The sequence below is a fragment of the Indicator indicator genome, chromosome 1 (genome assembly GCF_027791375.1).
Source record: "Indicator indicator isolate 239-I01 chromosome 1, UM_Iind_1.1, whole genome shotgun sequence".
NCBI classification, from domain to species: domain Eukaryota; kingdom Metazoa; phylum Chordata; class Aves; order Piciformes; family Indicatoridae; genus Indicator; species Indicator indicator.
In genome coordinates, this window is record NC_072010.1 from 112,918,938 (window position 1) to 112,939,281 (window position 20,344).

Consider the following 20,344-nt stretch of genomic DNA (forward strand, 5'->3'; position numbering starts at 1 on the left):
GTTTACCACAGTTTTGACCTTACTAAGTATCAGTCTTTCCAGATTCTAGTCTACCATTCCCATACATGTTCCTTTGATAGTTGGATCATCATCTGGATATCACAGCCAATGTTTCTACTGCCCAAAAAATTTATTTTGGATCTTTCTGTTATGAAATATGTGTGTGGCAGATTAAGATTATTCTCTCTATGATGGGGTGGAGGGACATTAATTGTGAGTGAGATTTTTGCAAATTTTTGACTGCTGAAGCTAATTTAAGCAATTTTAGCTTCTAGCTGTTTCATCTTTTCTTATACTGCCTTTTGTTGCTTATTCATTTGATAAAATGATTTGTTATAAATGCTTTTGGTTTGATGTTGGTAAGGATGGCTGTGCTATGAAAATTTAATTCCAGGGGTATGCAGTAAGTAGTTTCTCAGAAGTAAATTGCGAGTGTTGTGTGTTTTCAAGTTTTTAACTTCTTCTAATTTTGTTTCTTTAAGACTCCTAGCATAAAACCAGCACCACCACCACAACCGAAGAACCAGGTCAGCCTGTCAAAGGAATTCCCTGTTTCATCTGGTTCTCAACATAGGAAAAAAGAAGCGGATAGTGTGTATGGAGAATGGGTTCCAGTTGAAAAAGGCAAAGAAGATAGCAAGGATGATGTTTTCCCCAAACCATCCATTGAGGTAAGGAAGGAAAGGAAAGCGTATCATATAAGAAAACCAAAACTGTCACCCAGTCAGCCTGGCATCAAATTGCAGTCTGTGAAAAAAAAAAAGCTTACATAGGTAGCATCTAACACTTCAATGAGCTAATTGCCTGAACTGCTGCAGTCTTCAGATTTGGTCACCATGTTCATGTGGGCCGTGATGAAAGCAACCTGTACCCATACTGTGTGCTTTTGTCATCTAGTGAATTTTTTGTCTCAATAGAATTTAAATTTTTGCTAGAAGGTGAAAAGCAAGTTTCTTGTCCAGGTTCTTGCAGAGTCTAATACTCATAAGTTAAGACCTTAATACTTATAAATTTATTTAAATTTGTCCTCCCACTTACAGCAATAACATTGCATTGAAATGTAATCCATTAAAAGTAGACTTGAGAGTAATTTCTAAACCTGCCATTTCATCTGGATGTATCTACTATTTTTTTCTAGCTTTACAGTCACATTTTCTCATGTGTTGTCTTCCATATGGCTGTCCAAAAGAAACTATTAATTGTATGTATAATAAGCTAAAAAAACCCAGCGTTTTCCCCCTTGGAATGTCTTCAAAAGGATATTTTGTGGGGGTTTTGTAATTAAGTAAATTAACTATTTAAGGCAGATGTAAATTTTTGCAAGTTGATGTTTCCCTCAGTCTGAAGACTCATTCTCATACCTTTCAAAACAAAGAAACGAACAAACAAAAAAGTATAAATTTCTGATGGAACAATCTTTCCACTTGTTATGTTCTGTTTTCAAGAACTTTCTAAGATTGTACCATTCACTTCCTGAAACACACAGGAAGTCTTTTACAGCACTGAAAGCACAGTGATTGTAACCTCCTCAACAGACATTTTCACAGTATACCTCAGTTTGATCATCAGGCACCCAATTCATTGTTCTCTCAGTGTAGGTGATAACTGCTGTTCTGTGTTTGTCATGAACGACTAATAAGAAGTGTTCTGAAATGTTTGTGCAGAATGTTATTCCCAGTTTACTAGTGTATATGTAAAAAGTCCAAAGCACAGAAACACTGTATGCAAATATTTGGCCATGTTTATACCAGGTGGTAAAATGTCTTGTCCTTCAAATAGTTCATGATACAGGTTGCAGGCAAACTCTGTAGATGTCTGCATCCAGGTTGCCAGCGGTGCTAGGTTTGTGTCTTTCACAAATTGAGCTAGCAAAGCACCAATGGTTTGTGTACTGACTGTGTAGAGGAAGCCTTAAAAACTGACATTGGCGTAAATACATTTGGCATAACTTTCTTTTCTGTCACATGTATCTTTATAAAAGCTTGTAACAATGTTGTCTGTTTTTATATTTTGTAAATAAATATTTTAATTTGCATTTACCTTAACTTGGTTTGTGTTAAGGGTGATTTCAAGGGTCATTAGCTGACAGCAGAGTGTATTGTTCTCTTGGGTTTGGCAATCCTTAATTTTTGACATACAGGAATATTCTTGTAGTAGCAGAATCTCTGTATGTTTCTCCAGGGTGTCTGAAAGGTAACAGAATGCTTCTCTGCTTATTTTTTTTAAATGCCTCTGAGGACTCCTGCTGTGAAATGGCTTCATTTGAGCTAAATAAGCCAGATGATCTCCCTTGCTGTTGTGAGTAGAGTAGTGGGGGAGTGTGCTCAGATTCACAGGAACTTTGATATAGAATTTACCCCTATTCATTTTTACTAATTTTGAAATCTCATCATCACAATTCTGATCCAAGTCTATATTCATACAAAAACAAAAGTAATTGACTTTACTGTTACATTTTACTCAAGTCATTGAATTAGTTATGGGAATATGCGATTTGAAATGGCCCTGCTAATACATTATGAATTATTTAGTGTGATTGTGGAAGTAGGAGATGGTGGAAAAAGTCTTGAGTAATCTGAAGCATCAGCATGTCTCTAGAAGCTATAGAAAGGTGTGAGAAAGAAGCTGTGTTCAAAAGTCTGACAGTACAGGGCTGAAGTGTGGTGTTTAAGTTTGGAGTCTACACAGGTGACTTATGCAGAGAAGCTGTCCTGGTCTTGAGAAGGTAGAAGATGCATTTTAGTATATCAGTGGACCCATGAAGTATGTCAGAAATGGTTGCTTTTTATTGTCAGCCTTTTCCTTCTTGCTTCAGTATTTGTGATTTGTCTGTGGGGAGAATGTTACCAGGAGTCAGGATGGAAAAGGCAGAACTCTCATGGAGAATAACATGCTGAACTTGAAACTGTTTTACTTGACTAAATAATAACAACTTTTCATACTTCAAGCAGAGATTTTTTTTTTTTTCCAAGATCCAAAGCTGCCATCGAGTGTGTTGACATAATACAAAGCCATGATGGTCTCCAAAATGGTGATTGACCATGTGGGAAAGTGTATGGGAATTCTAACTAACCAGGGTATCTACTAATAGGCCCCAGTCCGGTAAAGCACTAAAGTACACATATATGTTTAAGTATGTGAGTGGTCCTAATGTGATTTCAGTGGACTACTTGCATGCCTATGTGTATTGCTGGATTGAAGCTTTTGGTGAGTAAAATAACTTTTATTTATCTCCTGAACCAGTTTCACAACCAAAAGATTAAAAAATTATTTTAACTAAGTAAAAGAAGCTTATTAACTCAAAGTGTGTATTTTAAACAGGCATCCTTTCACACACATGACTGTCATTTTAGGTGATTGATAGAAAATCTTCTAATTCTTCCTGTGCCTTGTTTGTGAGCTGTGTTTTCTGTTACCTGGTACGAAAAATAAACACTGAAGTCAGTTTCAGAGACACCTAGGACTTCTGGAATTTTAAGTCAGTCTTGGTCCATGACAGATGTTTCAGCAATAGTCTTCTCAACTAAGTACTTCTTGTCCTAAACAGTAAAAAGAAGCCTCCATCAGAAAATAATTATTTTTGTATTTTGACTATTAAATCTTACGTGTTTTTTTTTGCAATTGTGGACATCTATGTCCATCTTTTACTGTTTTTCAGTATCTACTAAATTTTTGACCTGGTTCCTGTGACAGGGATTTTGTGGATTAACTAATTTTCCATTCAGCAGAGTCGATTTTAAATTAGTTTCATTTTTTTCTATTGACCTTTTATTATAGTGTAATGTGTCTGAGGCTAAGGTTATGAGACAACAACTAACGAAAGATAGAAGCCTTTAGTAAACGAAAACAAATTAAACTGGCATTTTACTTTGTATGCCAGTTTTCATTCTTTTGTGCTTCAAACACTTCCAGCTCTTTCAGGTTCCTTCATATGCTTATTTCCAAAGAAATTTCTCTGAGCACTGTTCTTTTTATCCTTTGAAAATAGAACGATCCACAAAAGGCACAAGTAGTTTTACAAAAGAGCTATATATTAACCATAATTGTTACATCTTTTTATCCCCAAACGTTATGGTTTTCTCTTCTTGATTGTTTTGCACAGAGTAAAGGTTTTAATTGAGCTTCTTCACTTAGTCCATAATGTTACCCAAATGATTCTGGTTGGTATGGACGAGATAGGTTGAATTTTTCTTTTCCTTAAGTTTTGTTCTAGTTCAGCAGCACAGACCTAAATAATCCTTTCCAAGTCAATTTTATGAGCTACCGGTCTGATTTTACTTTTACTCAAGTCTGTTTTAGGCTGAAGATTAAAACACTAAAGCCAAGTTAATGGAATAAATGTGAATCTTGCTGTATTTTTTTTTATACCTATAACTTGAAGTTTTAGTGAGCCTTAATAGTAGGTGCTCTTGTGAGCAGTGCTGTATGAGGGCTTTTGGTTTTTTAAATTCTTAGCTAAATTACATTTAATTCTGTTGGCTAATATAATCTCATTGAACAATAATATACTTCTCTATTTAAGTATTATACACCACAACCTTTTCTGACCAAAATAGTCATCTGAAAAGAATTCTTTTGATATTTTGTATGTACAGGTGATATTTAATTATCTCAGGGTATTGTACTTCGAATTTTGTATTTGTTTAGGAAAGCCATATTGTATGTACTTAACAGGCAGTCCCAGGTTTTTTTTCATGTTGTCAGTCCAACTATTCAGTGCATAAAACAACTTTGTAGCATTTATCCTACAACAGCTTTCTGTAGATCAAATAGATACTGTTATGATCTAAAGCATTTTTAAAAGAAGTCTTTTTCTTCCTAGGGCGTGGACATAACTACAGCTATGAATGACCGAGCACTGGCTCAGAAAAGGCTCAATGAAAACACATTTGATTTAGAGGCCATGTGCATGCTAAATCGTGCACAGGAACAGGTATGTTGCACTTTTTCATCAGCATTGTCACCATCTTAAAGTAAATGTTTACCTTTCATGCCAGCTGATTTTTTTTTTTTCTTAAATATTTTAAGTATGGGGGTGTGGAAGCCCATTAAAATTTCTGCCTCTGTTTTGCAGTTCATAACACTCATTTTGAGGATAAGCAAACCATGAGTAATGGACTTGTTAGACTTTGAGCTCATGTTTTAGGCTTATCATAGAAAGATGCTCAGCTTTTTGGAGCGTGGTTTACAAATAAGTGGTACTGAACACAGCACTGAACTTCTGAGAATCAACAGATAATTGCAAAGGTAAAATGTGCCATTTTTTGGTTCGGTCTCATGTTTCACTTTTGTTTTGTAGATTGATGCCTGGGCTCAATCGAACTCCATACCCGGCCAGTTCACAGGAAGTACTGGAGCACAGATACTGTCCTCAGATGAGCTGACCAACAGTGGTCCCCAAGCATGGATTAGAAAGGTAGAAGTTCTGCAGACATACTTTTCTAACGATCACGTTTTAAATAGCAGTGGAAGTATTGGAAAATGCAAAAAACGTGCCTTAAAAACCTATGGTAATGCATGTGTCAAATACAACAGGTTGAGTTAAATCATTGTCTTTGATCAATTCAGACACTTGCTGCTGCTGTGTCCGTTTTGTTGTGCATTAAGGTGTTGCTCATGACATAAGAGTACTTCAATAATGTGTGCGTCTGGTACATGAGTCAGATTGGTTCTTATACACTTACCTTACACGGAAATGACATTTGTGATGCTGGTATGGTTGCAGTGGTAGGTCCATCACTACTTTTATGGAATTGGAACAGATCAGGCAAGGTTTGATCCTGATACTATTGAAGTCAGTGATGTTTTGTGATCAGATTCAGTGAACCAAGCCCCAAACTGCCATTTTGTTTGACTTGGTTCTCTCTGATCGCCACTTCGCCTCTGTTTGTATCACCAGGGTTTTCTGGGAACCATGAGATCTGGAATACTATATAAGGAGTTGCAGTTGGGTTAATAGATTTAATGTCATCCTACTGTGAAATAGTTACCTCTTACTGCAGAGTAACACTGATTTACTTTTGGGCTGTGGTGCGTCATACATACATGCGTTTTGCAAGTTTGATAATTCATTCTTCATCTTTGAAAATGAATACTGAACAGGTTCTCTTTCAAGAAGTAGAACTGAGGAATTCAAGCAATATCCACCTTTCAGGCAAAAAAGAAAGAGTTCTGGTGGTCAGTCTTGCAATTAATATAGTTGAGTATATAGTATATCTGCTTACCCTTACAGAATGTGGTGTTAAGACAACCCTCAAACCAGGGTAGTAGCTTAGGTTTGAGGCTTAGGTAGAATTTTCCATAAAACTGGGTGTAAACTGAGCACAAAAAGCCTGGAATTCTAACATCCTAGAAATAGAAATATTTTTGTCAAGATTCACTAACTTGTTTTTCCACTTTTTATAGCCAGAGAATACAGAGAGCCAGGCAGCACAGAGGTCCAAATTACTTGTTAGATGGGCTTTTGGGCTATTCTCAGTATTGATACAGGGTGTAGATCATAGAAGTAAGCTTTAACAATTACTAACTTTTGAGATTGTAACAAAATATTGACTTTGATTACAATAATTGTCCCTGACAGATGAACTTAGAAATATAAAGCATTCAGCAGGGATGTATAGGTGAGTAAAGGAGAGCTTTTCCACCAGAGGCTTTTTAAAGAGATCAGCAAACCTAAAAGGGTTCTCCCATTCTGCAGGACTTTGAATGGGTTCTCAAGGCAATGGAAAGGAAGTGCCTCTGATCATCCCTTTCACAAGCCTTCTCCTTTGATCCCATTTTCATTCCTTTAGGTTTTGTGGTCTTGAGTTTTTCTGTGCCTTACAGTGACAGGAGTATCTGCTAACAAAAGCAGAGAAAGCGAATGCGTTTTCCCCTAGTCTTTTAGCTTCACTCTGTTATCTGCTTTAAGAAAACTGAAAACAACAAAAAGCTTTATAGGACAAAAATGATAGATGAGTCTGATCTTTGGCTTATGAACACGACTGCTGTGAGGTGCAGAAGCATATTGGAACTTTTTGTTGAATCTAGAAATAAGAGTGAGCTGGCAGAAGCACTGAATTCCTTCTCATAGCTGTAAAAATGTAGTGCTTTGCAGTAGTAGGCATCCTCCTTAGCAAGCACCATGCGGTTTGTCAGAAAGGAGGCTGCTACTGGAAACAAGAGTTGCTGGGTGAAGAAGGTGAGGACACAGTCCTCTTTCCCGCTCTGGCATTCCTCAGCTTGACTTCTTTGCTCTTTCCAGGTTCCATATTCGCACACACATTGCCATCAAACTCATGAGATGACAAGTAGTTACAGTCATGTACCCTCTACAAAATGCATTAGGGGCTGTGCAATGCTTGCTCTGGTTTGTTGGGGTTTTTTGGTTTTAGGAATGGTGGGGCTTGCTAAAGCATTCAAAACACTTAGGTTTGATGAACTTAATTGGAAGTCATATCCTGTGTTTAGCTAGTGATTCCACAGAAAAAAATGGGTAGGGATGATGGGTTCTGAATGCATGTTATCTTTCTCAGTGACAACGCAAACCAACCATGAAATGCAAAGTACAGGTTGTATTTTACTTAGGTACTTGGAGTTGTATAACTTAGTTCCGGTTAATTATGCAGTGTAGCACTGAGAAGTCAGACTTGTGCTCCTTTTTTGTCCTGAGAAAATGCATTTTAACATGACATGTTGCATGTGTAAATTAATGCATGTTTCTGACTGAGGATGTTGTTTACTGAAGGCACTTTGCTTGAGAGATTGCCATAAGCAGTTGCCATAAGAAACAGAGCCTGTGTAAGCTAGTTATTTGTGTATCAGTAGCAAAAAAATTGGAATATGTGCAGACATTGTGCTTGACAGAGAGAATCACAAAGCTAAATAGATGTAACAAAAAGGAAGAGCGGTGTCAGGAGGGAAGAAGTACTTGGGAAGCCTGCTTGATAAGTGCTGTCTTCACTTTGCATTTCTTGGATTTCAGATTGTTTTTTCTACTTTAAAAACTACTCTGGAGAGGTAATATGTACTCAAACCAAAACAGGCCTGCAACTTCAATTTTATCTCAAAGTTTTGAGGGAATTAGTTACTGAAATGTTTAACGTGGCGTATTTGAATGATTGATGAACCAATTAGAGGTATGGTTTATTTTTCCCCAGTAATATGCTAATTCATGGTGTTCATGCACAAGGTTCTGGGCAGCGTTCATAAAGGAATATAATACATTGTTAGGTTTCATGTATCATTAAAACAGATTTCTGAACAATATCATCTTTTCCTTCTGAAAAGTGGTTTCTTGTTTCAGTTTATCATTGTCCGTGTAATCAGTTCACAAACATGACTTGTTCTGGAGGTTGCTTTTTTTTTTTCTCCTTTTTTCTTACACGTAACACTGTTCTGACTAAATGTAAAATCAGAATAAGTGGTCAAATATTTTTTTTTCTCAGAAAATTCTGTTGAGGTCTACTTACTCAGACTTTCCCAGAGTCACCCCTTGTTCTTGGATTTATCAGCTTAATTTTGTAGCCTAAACCTGCATTCCCAAACAAGGTTTCTGCAATGTTTTAAAGCACACAGGGCTTGAGACCCCTGTCATTTGGTTGTGCTATGTAAAGCATGGCAAGCAGTTTTACTGTGGCTGCTAGAATGCTTTGCTTTGTGTAAGAAGTTCTGAAAGATTCAAGTGTTCTTTCCATTCTTCTGCAGTCATAGCAGATGAGTAAAACTTAATGTTAGCAATGAAGGTAAAACTAAGTCTCGTGATTGTCACTTGCACAATGACTGCTGACCTTCTAACAAGGCTGCTCTTCAAAATACCTGTATTCTTACTGCCTCATATGACACAGTGAGCTTTACTTGGAGATGAAGGCCACATGGCAAAGCAGATGATCTATATGTTCGTTATACTGGACAGACTCCCTGTTGAGACCTCAAAATGTTCTTTTCTCCAGCTCTCCTCAGCTTGCTTGCTACTGATTGTATGCAAAAGCTGTGAACAGAACAGAAATCCTGAGGCTTATTGTGAGCATAGATTTGTAAGACATTTGATGAGATTCTTCAGAAAGGTATTCTTCCTGTATTGGGGCAGAAATGCAGCTGCTGCTGGAAGTTCCAGTTTAATGAAAGATGCAGTTACTCTGCAAAAATTTTGCCAATCATACATGGTTGGTTGTATTACTTGACTCAGACAAATTGTTCAGAGTTAGTCTTAATCTGAAAGACAGCCCATTATGCTGTAGCTGAAACTGTCCCCCTAGTGCCTTTAAGGCCTTTTTATCTTTTGACTACTAAATTACTGCTCAAAAGAAATAAACCTTTCATCTAACAGAAATTGGTTTAGTGCTATGTCAGCATTGTGAGAAGGAATGGATATTTTCAGAGAGCAGAAATTGCTGATATATTTCAAGCTCTCTCAGATTATGGTGGTGCTGTTTTGTAGGTTGTCCAGTTCAGTGCCTATGTGCTGTACTTTTCCCCAAAGACAGCTGTTGCAGTTACACAGTGACTGTCCAACTTGTTTCAGGACTGTAAAAGTATCTTTCAGGTCTATTTTTTCTTGTGTGTATGTTTGCTTAAGTCCTTAAATGCTAATTCAGGCATTCATGTCTCCCCAAAATTGTTGTCCTGATGTAGCACTCAAAGAGGAAGAACTTTAAAATTACTAAATAACCTTCTTAAGTGATCCAATTTTACTATGTAGCCCTCTGTTTAAAGAAAAGGTGTTCACACAAGAATGTAACTGATGATTTGTCTCCCTCTGCTGGGAGAACAGAAGTGTGCTTTATTTTGCTGACCTTTCATGGAATTTAAGGATCAAAAGATGAGAAAAATTATAATAAATTTGTATTGTCCTCTTCGATTTGATAGGCAAATGGGGCCAGATCTGCAAAGGGAGACAGCTGGTAAATAGTTTTATGAGACTCAGCCTTTAATGATTTTTGAAACTAAAAAATAAGTGTGTATCTTGCTTCCCTGCTCTTGTTAACATTTCTAATATTTTTGTATTTTTAAATGCAATTACATAGCACTAATTTTTACCTGTACTTAGGGGCTTAGTGAAGTCATCTGTCATAAAATTATTTTGTAAAAGATAGTTAAAGATAATTGTTCAGATGACATTAGAGACTTGGATTCAATTTATTCTTAAAAAAAACCCACCACCAGAACTACCTTTTTCCCTTAGCTGCAGGCTGGCTTTGCTTCTTCAGGAAACTGAATCAGTATAGGCTTCTTCTGTCTCTTTAATTCATAGTTAGCAGAATTACTTCATTTAGCCTTTTAGTCTGAGGCACAAGTACAGCTGTTCTGTAATGAAACAAAACTTTCATTCCTAATTTCTTGCTGTCCTGGTTCTCTTGTACATGTTTAAGGGTCAACATAATGTAAGAAATTCCTCCTGAAGTTAAAAGGTAGGATTCTGAATTCACACATTGGAAGAGGTGCTTTTAATGAACCGCACTTCGAAATTCAGAACTCTTTTTTTGTTTCCAGTATTTGGAATTTGTTCAGGCTCTCATAATTCCTATGTAGGAACTCAGGGTGTTGATTTTTAACTACTAATAGGAATACTTTGATTTTTTACATCACTCCAAACCCCTGAATTAGTACCAAATCCATGTAATACTGAAATGACCTCATCAAGAAATTGCACTCTGTCATTTGTGAACTGAATACACGCTGGTGATAATGAAACAGATGTTGATATTGAAAATTCTATCATTGCAAAGCAGGTGCAAAAGAGGAGTCGGAACCCAGGGTGACATTGACTGGGGTTTGTATCATTCTCGGCATGGTTGCCCTTTTCTTATGAGAGGTTCCTGGAAAAGAGAGGGGAGGATGAAAATGGAAGTAAGTAAAAGTCATTCTAGGTGTATAGATTGAGGCAGTTTGTATCAAAGAAACTGATTGTCTCTGTGTACACACACACTGCATGGTCTGCACCAGTCAGAAAAACGTTGAACACCTCTCTTTTTACACCTAAAGAGGTACACTTAGCCTCTCTACTCTTCCATCAAACCTCTTTGTTAGTAAATGCAGCATCCAATTGCATGATCAATAGATAAATATTTGGAGAAGTCTTGCCACAAACTTCAGCAATTTTTTAAATTTTAATTTTTTTAACTTTTTAACACCACATTTAGTGGGGATCACACATATATGTGGCTAGTGTATGTCAGTTGCCAGTTTGAAATCCCCTTAAAAATTTATTATCCTTAGTATCTGCAAAAGTAAGACTTCCAGTTTTGTTTATGTACAAATCAAAACCAAGGTCATATCAGATCAGTCCTTTGTCCAAATCTGGGAAATGTTTACTTTTGCAAGCACAACTCAAAGGAGAAAAAAAATAAGCACCAAAACAACAACAAAAAACCAAACAAAAACAAACCTCAGTTGTTCTATTAATTTGCTTTGATAGTAAGCAAAATCTTCACAAAAATGCTAGGCATTGTATCATCTAACCTACTATGTGAAATAACGGATGGACTTATCAGTGCCAGTGTGTAAACTTGTATATTTTAAGGCAAGCAGTTCTTTGCTGTGATGGAAATGATTGACTTACTTACTTGGGTCAGCGGGGGGTGCAGAAGAGAGATGATAGTTCACAGAATAACCTGTGAACTTTCACCCCTCTATATGGAAACTTGTTTCAGGGTCAAATCCTTGTAGCTGCCTTCTTGCCACGGTCAATGCCAGCCCTACTATTCACAACACTGCGGCCATCGAGGCCTAGGTACGTAAACATTTAAGGAGTTTTTAAAGTTCTTTACATCAAAACAGATTTTTAAAATTTCTGTTGATATAAGCTTTCACCATTTAACAACTATTGTGTTAATGATGATTTGAAAGAATGTGAAGACTACTGCTGCTAAAAACTGTGTGGCTAAGCGCCTTTTTTTTTTTTTTCCTTTAAAGAAAAGAAAATAAAAACTTGTGTGTTTCATGTGGATTTTCAGAGTAGGACTTGAATGTGCAACTGCTGTATAATAAAATGGGAAACTTTTTTATTTTTTATTCTTATTTTTTATTTTTATTTTTAATATTTAAAATACACCTAAACACTATGTGAATGTCATTACTAAATGTGCTTGTATTTTGTTCAATAACTAGGTACACTTGGCACGCATGTTGCCAGTTAAACAGTTAACACTGCCTCCTTTCACAAGATGAGAAGAGATGCATTGGAACCAAAGTATCTGTGTTAAAAACTGGACGGTTATAATTTTGTTAAATACTCATGTCTGAAATGGGTCACTTGCCACTTTTGGATTGCAATAGAATTTTAAGTTGTTCCTTTTTGAGAATATTGATTTGTGTCTCGTGTGTCTGCGTGAATTCTGGTTTACACAAAGTGTTATGTACATAAAGCTAAGGTGTATTTTTTTTGAATTGAGTCTGTGAAAGGTTGTTAGAAACATTTATTGGAAGCTCCCACTTCTTTTAAAAAGTCCTAGTGCTAACTTCAGCACTTGTTTTACTTTTATTTTTCTGGATAGGATCAGTTCTTAAGAGCAGCCCCTGTAACTGGAGGAATGGGAGCTCAACTGATGAGAAAAATGGGCTGGAGAGAAGGAGAAGGACTTGGAAAAAACAAGGAAGGCAGCGTTGAGCCTATTATGGTTGATTTTAAGACAGATCGAAAAGGTAAGCCCTTCCTTAAGTGTCTTGTGACAGTATAAACTTTTCATGTCTGTTTCTAATAGAGGCAAAATAACTTGAAAATAGTAAGATTTTTCTGGGTACAGCTTGACTGTAAAATGCAATAGAATGATGTAGAGGATTTTGATAGGAATTTTTCAATTCCTGGATTATGTGTATAGGTCTTAGACCTTCACTTCCCGTTTTAAAAAGGGCTTCTCAGTGGTTCTTAAATTAGGGATGTTTGATGTATGGAGAGAGCACAGACAGGGAAGTGGAGAAGCTGTTGTAGTTGATTTGGAGAAAGTGGCTGAAGCAGGGATGGGGCAGGATAGAAGATGGAATAGTTCTTTTCTAATCTGGGGTGAAGGACTGAGGTGATAGCTATGGAGTTGAGTTGCCTTTCAGCAGAAGTCCTGACATGAACAGATGATCATACTGATGGTTTTAGTCTTCCGAATGGCCTTTGTTTCCAATTTCTCCATCTGACCTCCCCGCTGTTCTGTCTCCTCCTCTGAGTCTGCTGCAGGCACCTGTGTTCACCTACAGTAGTGTTTTTCTGATGGTTTCCAAAGACTGCTTTAGCAATCTTTCCTCCTGTTCTTCCTATAGTCCATGGCTGCAGGTGGAGAACCATTGCACTTGCACATTTGACTCAAAAGAATCACCCTTTTGTTTACAGGCAGCATGCTGCTGCTTAAGTTGGCAGAACATGGTTCATCTGATTGGCCATCTTGCCAGCATTTTCAGGGAGTTCTGTTTTCAGAGTGAATCTGTATTCAAACCTTCCACCTGAAACGCCTGTACAAGTTCTAACCATTTTAACTACAAGATGTAGCATGTCATCAGTCAAGATTTATGATTTAACTGTTCTATTTTGCATGTTACCAAAAGGCACAATTCACCACTGACTGTGGGAAAACAAATTTCCTGTCATCCTAAATTTTATTTTTATATTTTATGGCCATTTAACACATTGATTGATCACATCTAATATCAAAGCATGAAAATACTTTGAATTATGGGTTTCTGTTAGCTTTTGACATAATTGAGCTTAAAAGAAAAGTTAAGCGTATAGGTGCAAATGCTGTGAGGTTTATTTGCAGAGCTGCTGTTGGAGTTGTAGTAATCTCTACTACAGGTGTCAAAACATCTGTTTCTCAATACAGGTAGTTCAATACTGCTCAAGTGACCAAGCTAGTAGTGAAGATAAAATTTAAGCATTTAAATATTATACACCAAAAGGTAGAAAATAAGAAGGCAACCCTATGTTACGAAAATATTAACTGCCTTCTAAATTCTAAAGACCTTCCAGCAGCAGGTTTATAAAGAAGGCCAACAGTATCAAATACAGAACACAGTAGTATGAATATCTTCAGTTTATAAAGACAATGACCCAAGTTGCTCTTCAGCTGTTTTCTACTATGCAACCTTTCTGTTTAAAGAAGAAAAGAAAGAAAAAGAAAAAAATTACATGTGATGACAGAGCAATTGTGGAGCATATCTTTGAAAAATATTTTGTTACTGTTACTTAAAACATAGACCAGCAAGTCCGGAGGAGAGCCACAAAGGTAATCAGAGGACTGGAGTACGTATCCTATGAAGACAGGCTGAAAGAATTGAGGCTGTTCAGCCTGGAGGAGGGAAGGCTCTGGGGAGACCTCATGGCTGCATTTCAATATCTGAAGGGCACCTAAAGGAAGGCTGGCAAAGGACTGTTTAGAAGGGCTTGTAGTGATAGGATGAGGGACAGTGGTTTTAAACTGGAGCAGGGTAGATTTAGGCTGGACATGAGGAGGAAGTTCTTTACAGTGAGGCTTGTGATTGAGGCCCTGTTCCTGGAGACATTCCAGATGAGACTTGATGAGACCCTGGGCAGCCTGATCTAGTTGGTGTCTCTGCTTACTTCAGGGGGGTTGGGCAAGATGACCCTTCCAACCTGATGCAGTCTGTGAGTATGTGATCTTTGTAGTTGTTGTCTTGTAAAGTTCTCACTTCTGGTAAGAGTTTCTTCAATTTAGGTTGATTGTTCTAAGTCAGAGGGAAGAGAACAGTCAGTTTCAGTATTATTTTCTCAAGCAGCCCGTGTAACATAGTGATGGATTTCGTGGTGAAGCTGGGAAGACTTAGCTCTGTTTATTACGTTGCTTCTTGTTGTGTCATAGGAAAGATGCAGTATTGCTGCACATTCCGTGAATATTTTGAACATGAAAAACATTTTGGTGATACACAGCTGTGTTACAGCTCAAATTTCCAGTTCTAGAAGTGTGCCCTAGGATCCTGGTGTGGTTTCTAATAGAAATTTCCTTAAAGCCTGCAGAATTTGATACCGAAGTTTCAAGCATCAAGCCCTAAGGCCTGAGACAGGATCAGGTCCTCATTGTGCTGGGCATTCTGCAACAGATAGTTCGCTCTCTGCTTCAGAATGCTTGGTCTTCAGTAACAATTAAAAGTGTTAGATGGAGTTAAAGGATGCCTCTTTGTGGCATTTGATAGATTAATCTGAAAATATGGTGGCCAGGTTTTGCTTTCATGTCATAGTTCTGAAATATTTGATTATTATATATACATGCAATCTAAACGTTTCCACAAAAGATCTAAAGGTGTTCTGTGTTGATCAAGAATACATTTTAATGTTGAACCAACCAAGTCTGTAATACAGGGAGACAACTTGCATTGTGAAATAGCAGTGTGTTTCATGCAGAGAAGCAACTGAACAGTGATCGTATGTTTATGAGTACCAGAAAAGCTTCTTCACACATTAGCATTCTTTGATGCTTAAATGTATTGAAATAATTTTTTTAAACTTCTGTGTAGAAGTGTAAGGAAGAGTTACAAGTGTTTAAAAGGAATTTGTCTGTTACTAAATAACCACCATGTTTTTGTTTTGTAAGGGTTTTTTAACACATTTTTAGAACTTATCCCCCAAATAAAATAACATTTCCATATAAAGGAACAAGCAGTTTGCTAAGGCATTGCTCAGGAGGCTGCACTAAGACAGGAACCAAAGGGTTGTCTGACTTTGCCAGAGCTTTTGCTTAGACCCTGTTTTTTTCAGATACTTGAGTGAGATCTGTAGTCTTCTCACCAACAGCATTGAAACCAAACTCTTCTTGAGCCTTTTGTTGGTTACTCTAATAAGGTTGTTCTATCAGCAGAGCCTGTCAGATTCCATTGCAGCTATTTTGAAAATCCTCTTGAGGTACCACGGACAAGATGTAGAAGTCAAGTGTTGGTAACTTAAGAGTGAGTGAGACACAGTATTAATGTGGAGAATAAAATAATTTTGGTTTGGGGTGTTTTTTGGTTTGGTTTTGTTTGGGGTTTGGGTCTTTTTGGATGGAAATCTATGGTTATTTTGATACTAAATTCTGTAACATTCTAGAAAAAAACCCACAACTTTATTTCACTGATTGTAGTCTCTGAGGGTTTCATGCCACTTGAAAAGTCTCTATTTAGGAGCTACGTGAATATTAGGATGAAAATCTGGTAAGGAGGGAAGAATTTTCTATTAAAGGAGAACAAAATAAAATGTCAACTACAAAAAGCTAAAGGAACAGGAGGAAAATGGAAGCAATTGCAGTATCTGTCTTTTTTCACCAAATCCAGGAATAGAAACAAATTGAGGTAAGAAACAAAGTAATATTGTAAGATTGAAGTCTGAGAAATACTGAAGAAGGGGTCAGGTATTTAGTTTACATCTATTTAAGATAATGGCAAAGTGAATGGAAAGAAACTCAAGCCACTTCATAGGCATGGTGTGGTTGGTTACTGACATTTGATACAGTTTTGGTAAGTGTTTCATTTTGTTTCTTGTAAGAATAATGTTCAGCTGCAGTGTTGCATAGTGACTTCCATTGGAACTTGGGCTTTCTGCATTGACTTGTGGCCCAGCTGCATGCTTTTCTGCTGCTTTATATTCAGACGTGGTTGAAATCACTGTCATTGGGCTGTGAACTTGCACATAAAGGACAAATACTTGATTTCTGTTAATAAAGAGGGCTCATGTTATAAGAGCACCACAGTGTGTTATTTGTATCATAAAACATACTCGGTACACTCCTTATTTACTGTTTAATGAAAGTACTTCAAATGCTTAGTATGTGAGGAGGCAGTGGATGACTTTGGGGTTGCACAAAACAAATAATGTTTTAAGTTGTCTCTTGCTCAGTGTTTCTTCAAAGAAGGCATGGAAACTCAGGCATTTCCTGACTTGGGTAGGACTGGCCAAAGTTTTCTACTACCTGGCTTGTCAAGAGTGGTTGAGAAGAATGTTACTTGTAGTATGGGAGGGAAAAAATAATGCTGGATGAAAGGGAGGTTTGAAAGACTTCTGAAAAGGCAGTTGTATGGTGTCTGCAAGTTTCATCTCCACTGATACATATTGTTGCTTTACTGAGGAGAATACAGAAATCAGGTGGGAATCGTAAATGTAAACTTCATTGTGTTTCATTTAGGGCTTGTTGCTGTGGGAGAGAAGGCACAAAAGAGATCTGGACATTATGTTGTGATGAAGGATCTTTCAGGTGAGGTTCTTACTTGTCTAAAAAACCATCTCATTTAAAATGATTGCTTTGGTAGTGGCATTGGAATCTCAAACATGTTTTATCTTTAAAGGTAAACACCCAGTTTCTGCATTGATGGAGATCTGTAACAAAAGAAGATGGTCACCACCTGAATTTGTGTTAGTGGATGATAGTGGGCCTGATCATCGCAAACATTTTATCTTTAAGGTGTGTTTGAGTCTCCTTGTTTGCTGTTGGTTCCTCTATTAAGGGTGACATGAATTCATTTTTGTATTTGTGTAAAAACATAAAAGCCCACCTTGAGGTGAGCAGGCTGAAGTCTGCTAAGCAGTGCCAAAATCCTATTTCCTTTAAGGCCAAATGAAATCTCTCAAGGACACTAACCTGTAAATCCACTGAGAAACATTATTCCACTTCTTACTAAAATAACTGATCTCTGGTGTGGTGTCCTGTTCTTGCTGTGATATTAAATCTTACTGTTATAAAGGTAGTGATAGAGATAGTAAATAGAGAACATGCTTAAAGCAGCTGTGGGACATGGCCTTGAACCAGAAGTAGTAAGGAGGCACTGCCTAACAAATTTTTTTTTCCCTCCCTTTCTTTTCCTAAACAGGTGAGAGTCAATGGAAATGAATACAGGCCTACTTTTGCCAGCCTTAATAAGAAGCATGCTAAAGCCACAGCAGCAACTGCAGCTCTCCAAGCGATGGGACTTGTACCAAAGGAAAGCATGGTTAATACCACCATGTTTAGGAGTGCCTCACACCGCTAGATATTGTTTTTTATATTGACATTATTTCAGAAAATTATACTCTGCACAAAAAATGGTATTTGCCCTTTCGTGTTTGTAAATACATTGGCAATTCCCACGTTGTAAAAACTGTACAGACACCTTCAGGTTTTCTTTTGTACCATCAAAATGTATTTAAATCATACTTAGTTTTTGGTATGTTTATATTGTTTACATTAGTGATGTAATTATTTCTTAAATGACTAAATCAGACTCTGGAGGCATCAGTAATCCAAACAAACCCTTGTTTAAAAACCCATGCGATTCCTCTTCAATACGGAATGTTAACTCTTTCATACTGTTTTGTACTATGCTGCAGTTTTCCCTGGTCTCGGTAAAGCTGCCTGTGGGCTTTTGCCAACAGATGGTAAAAGGTCACAGGGCTTACTGTAGTCTAGTCGAGGCTGGCGTGTACTGCTGGACAGATACTGGGCCAGTACTGTGACCCCTGTGAGAAGCACACGGTGGTTGCCCTGTTGTACAGAGTTAACACTCTGGCTTCTCTTTGAGTTTTGTCTGTGGGGTTAACTCGGTGGTGCACTGCAACTGGCCACACAGCCCATGCTCTAGGACACCTGAGATTAGGCAAAAGACTCGCTTTCAAAGGGATGACAGGAAGTCCAGCAATGGAACCGATGCGACTTGCAATGTAAAGGTGACTCTCCCTGCATGTTCTGAGAAGGGAGATGATGGAGTTGTCTATTCCAAACCAATTAACACACTGCCTGATGTTGATTGTATGAATTTGTGGTTAATGTGAATTTTGAACTCTAACAAATCTACAACTGGATTTGGGGCGGGAGGGAAGGGATAGAATGATGCTTAAATTGTTGTACCCAACTTGGTCAATAAAGCAGCACAAGTTCATAATCTTAATCACTGGTCAGTAAGCAGTAATTAAAACATATGCCAGGACGGCTCTTTGAAGAAATGCACAGTATGAAAGTATGCTTTATCAAGGTTATCAACAGCTGTTCCAGTTGCAGAATCAGTTCCTGACGTTTTTGGTTGCTTTGTACTATTACCAAATTAACTCCTTGGGCTTGAATTTTCTGTAATGGTACTCTGCCCTCAAGGAGACAAGACTGATCCAGAGTTTTGGCAGTTTGACAAGGGAGAGGATTTAGAAAGATTTTCCTACTTCTTTTTTTTCCCCTTTCTTTTTAATTTCAGAAGTATTAGTTCTTGAGCTATGTGCACTTTCACTTGGAAAAGGCGTTGTACACCTCTTGCCAGTTTTGTATTGACTTACAAGCAGATTGCCAGGATTGTATGGACTGAAGTAATTGAGGTGCTTATTTCAGAAAAGACTTTTGAGGTTTCTCTGTGTTCTTCATCTGGGAAGGAACAAACTACAGTTTGTATGCAGTAAAGCTGTGCTCAGGCCTACAGCAAATGACCGTTGTAATGGTAGTAGGAACGCAGAGGTGAAGAATTGCTAGTACCTCTTCTTCCACAAAGTAAGGTGACTTGTGTGTGTTCTGTCAACTTAATGGACAAGGTGTCTTTCTTTGCCCTAAAGGAAGAGGGATCAATGTCTTACGTTGTGTACAGCAGAGAAATGGTATTTGGTTCTCCACCACACACTTCCAAGAAATAAATCCCCTTGTTAGTCTGTCAAAGTGCTCTAGAAATGCTTAAGTAGTTTTCTTTGATTAAACTTTTTCCCCTTCGGCTTCTTGCCTTCAGTCTCTTACTAAATATCTGAAATTCTCTTTGCTTCATTTGCTGAACATTTGGAACGTGTATGAAAACCAAAAGTAAATATGATGGTACAGCCATGGAAAGATGTCTGGGAGAAATGGTTGTTGTATCTGTCTTAGCTGAATCTGTGTTTCGGATGTATGACTTACAAGTAATTAACTTGGGATGTGGGAGCAACCCGTAATCAGACTTCTGTTTAAATGTCTGGTTTGGTAGCGCTAAAGCATCAGAGATGTTGATCGTTCTGTTTACTCAATGGTGTCCACTGGTTTCACAGCTGTACAGTATTGGATCTGGGAACATTCACTCTCTTGTACTTGTTACTTTGTTCTCTTTTTGATTTATATTCCCCATGTATAATGTAAAGATCCATGTTACCTTTTTTTTTTTTTCAGCAAAGGGCAGATGAATGCAGTTCCGTTAAGATTCCATTTTAAAAAGTAACTGTTTAGGCAAATTGTGGATTTCATGCCTTAAAGATGTGGTACTGTGTGTGGATTTAACTTCTGGTCTTAAGGAAGACATATAAAAAGAAAACAGTTTAAGGTCTGTAATGCCCTATTTGGAACAGTTCTTGATTTGGGGGGTTCCTGTTTTAGTTTCATTCCTTGTTTTTTAGAATGGTATTTGAATCTAAAGCTAGTACAGCAATGTGCTTCTGTTAAAATTTGTAAATTTGAATTGGTTTGAGTGTCCTTTGCATGCAGGA

The 20,344-nt window shown here is 37.4% G+C and overlaps 1 protein-coding gene across 6 annotated transcripts in view; it reads left to right on the forward strand.

The window, feature by feature from the left end:
- Positions 1 to 18,721, forward strand: part of SON (SON DNA and RNA binding protein) — a 37,328-nt gene extending 18,607 nt beyond the window's left edge. For 2 of the 6 annotated variants that reach the window (XM_054381957.1, XM_054381950.1), the window contains exons 6-12: positions 483 to 671; positions 4,823 to 4,933; positions 5,300 to 5,416; positions 12,474 to 12,621; positions 17,073 to 17,141; positions 17,233 to 17,348; positions 17,755 to 18,721. In XM_054381957.1, coding sequence (XP_054237932.1) covers positions 483 to 671; positions 4,823 to 4,933; positions 5,300 to 5,416; positions 12,474 to 12,621; positions 17,073 to 17,141; positions 17,233 to 17,348; positions 17,755 to 17,913 — 909 coding nt within the window. In that variant the 3' untranslated portion in view covers positions 17,914 to 18,721. Of the gene's footprint in view, positions 1 to 482; positions 672 to 2,972; positions 3,019 to 4,822; positions 4,934 to 5,299; positions 5,417 to 10,706; positions 10,828 to 11,630; positions 11,711 to 12,473; positions 12,622 to 17,072; positions 17,142 to 17,232; positions 17,349 to 17,754 lie in introns of those variants that run through there. The other 4 variants (XR_008489124.1, XR_008489125.1, XM_054381966.1 and 1 more) reach the window with 4 other exon arrangements.
- Positions 18,722 to 20,344: the final 1,623 nt, after the last annotated feature.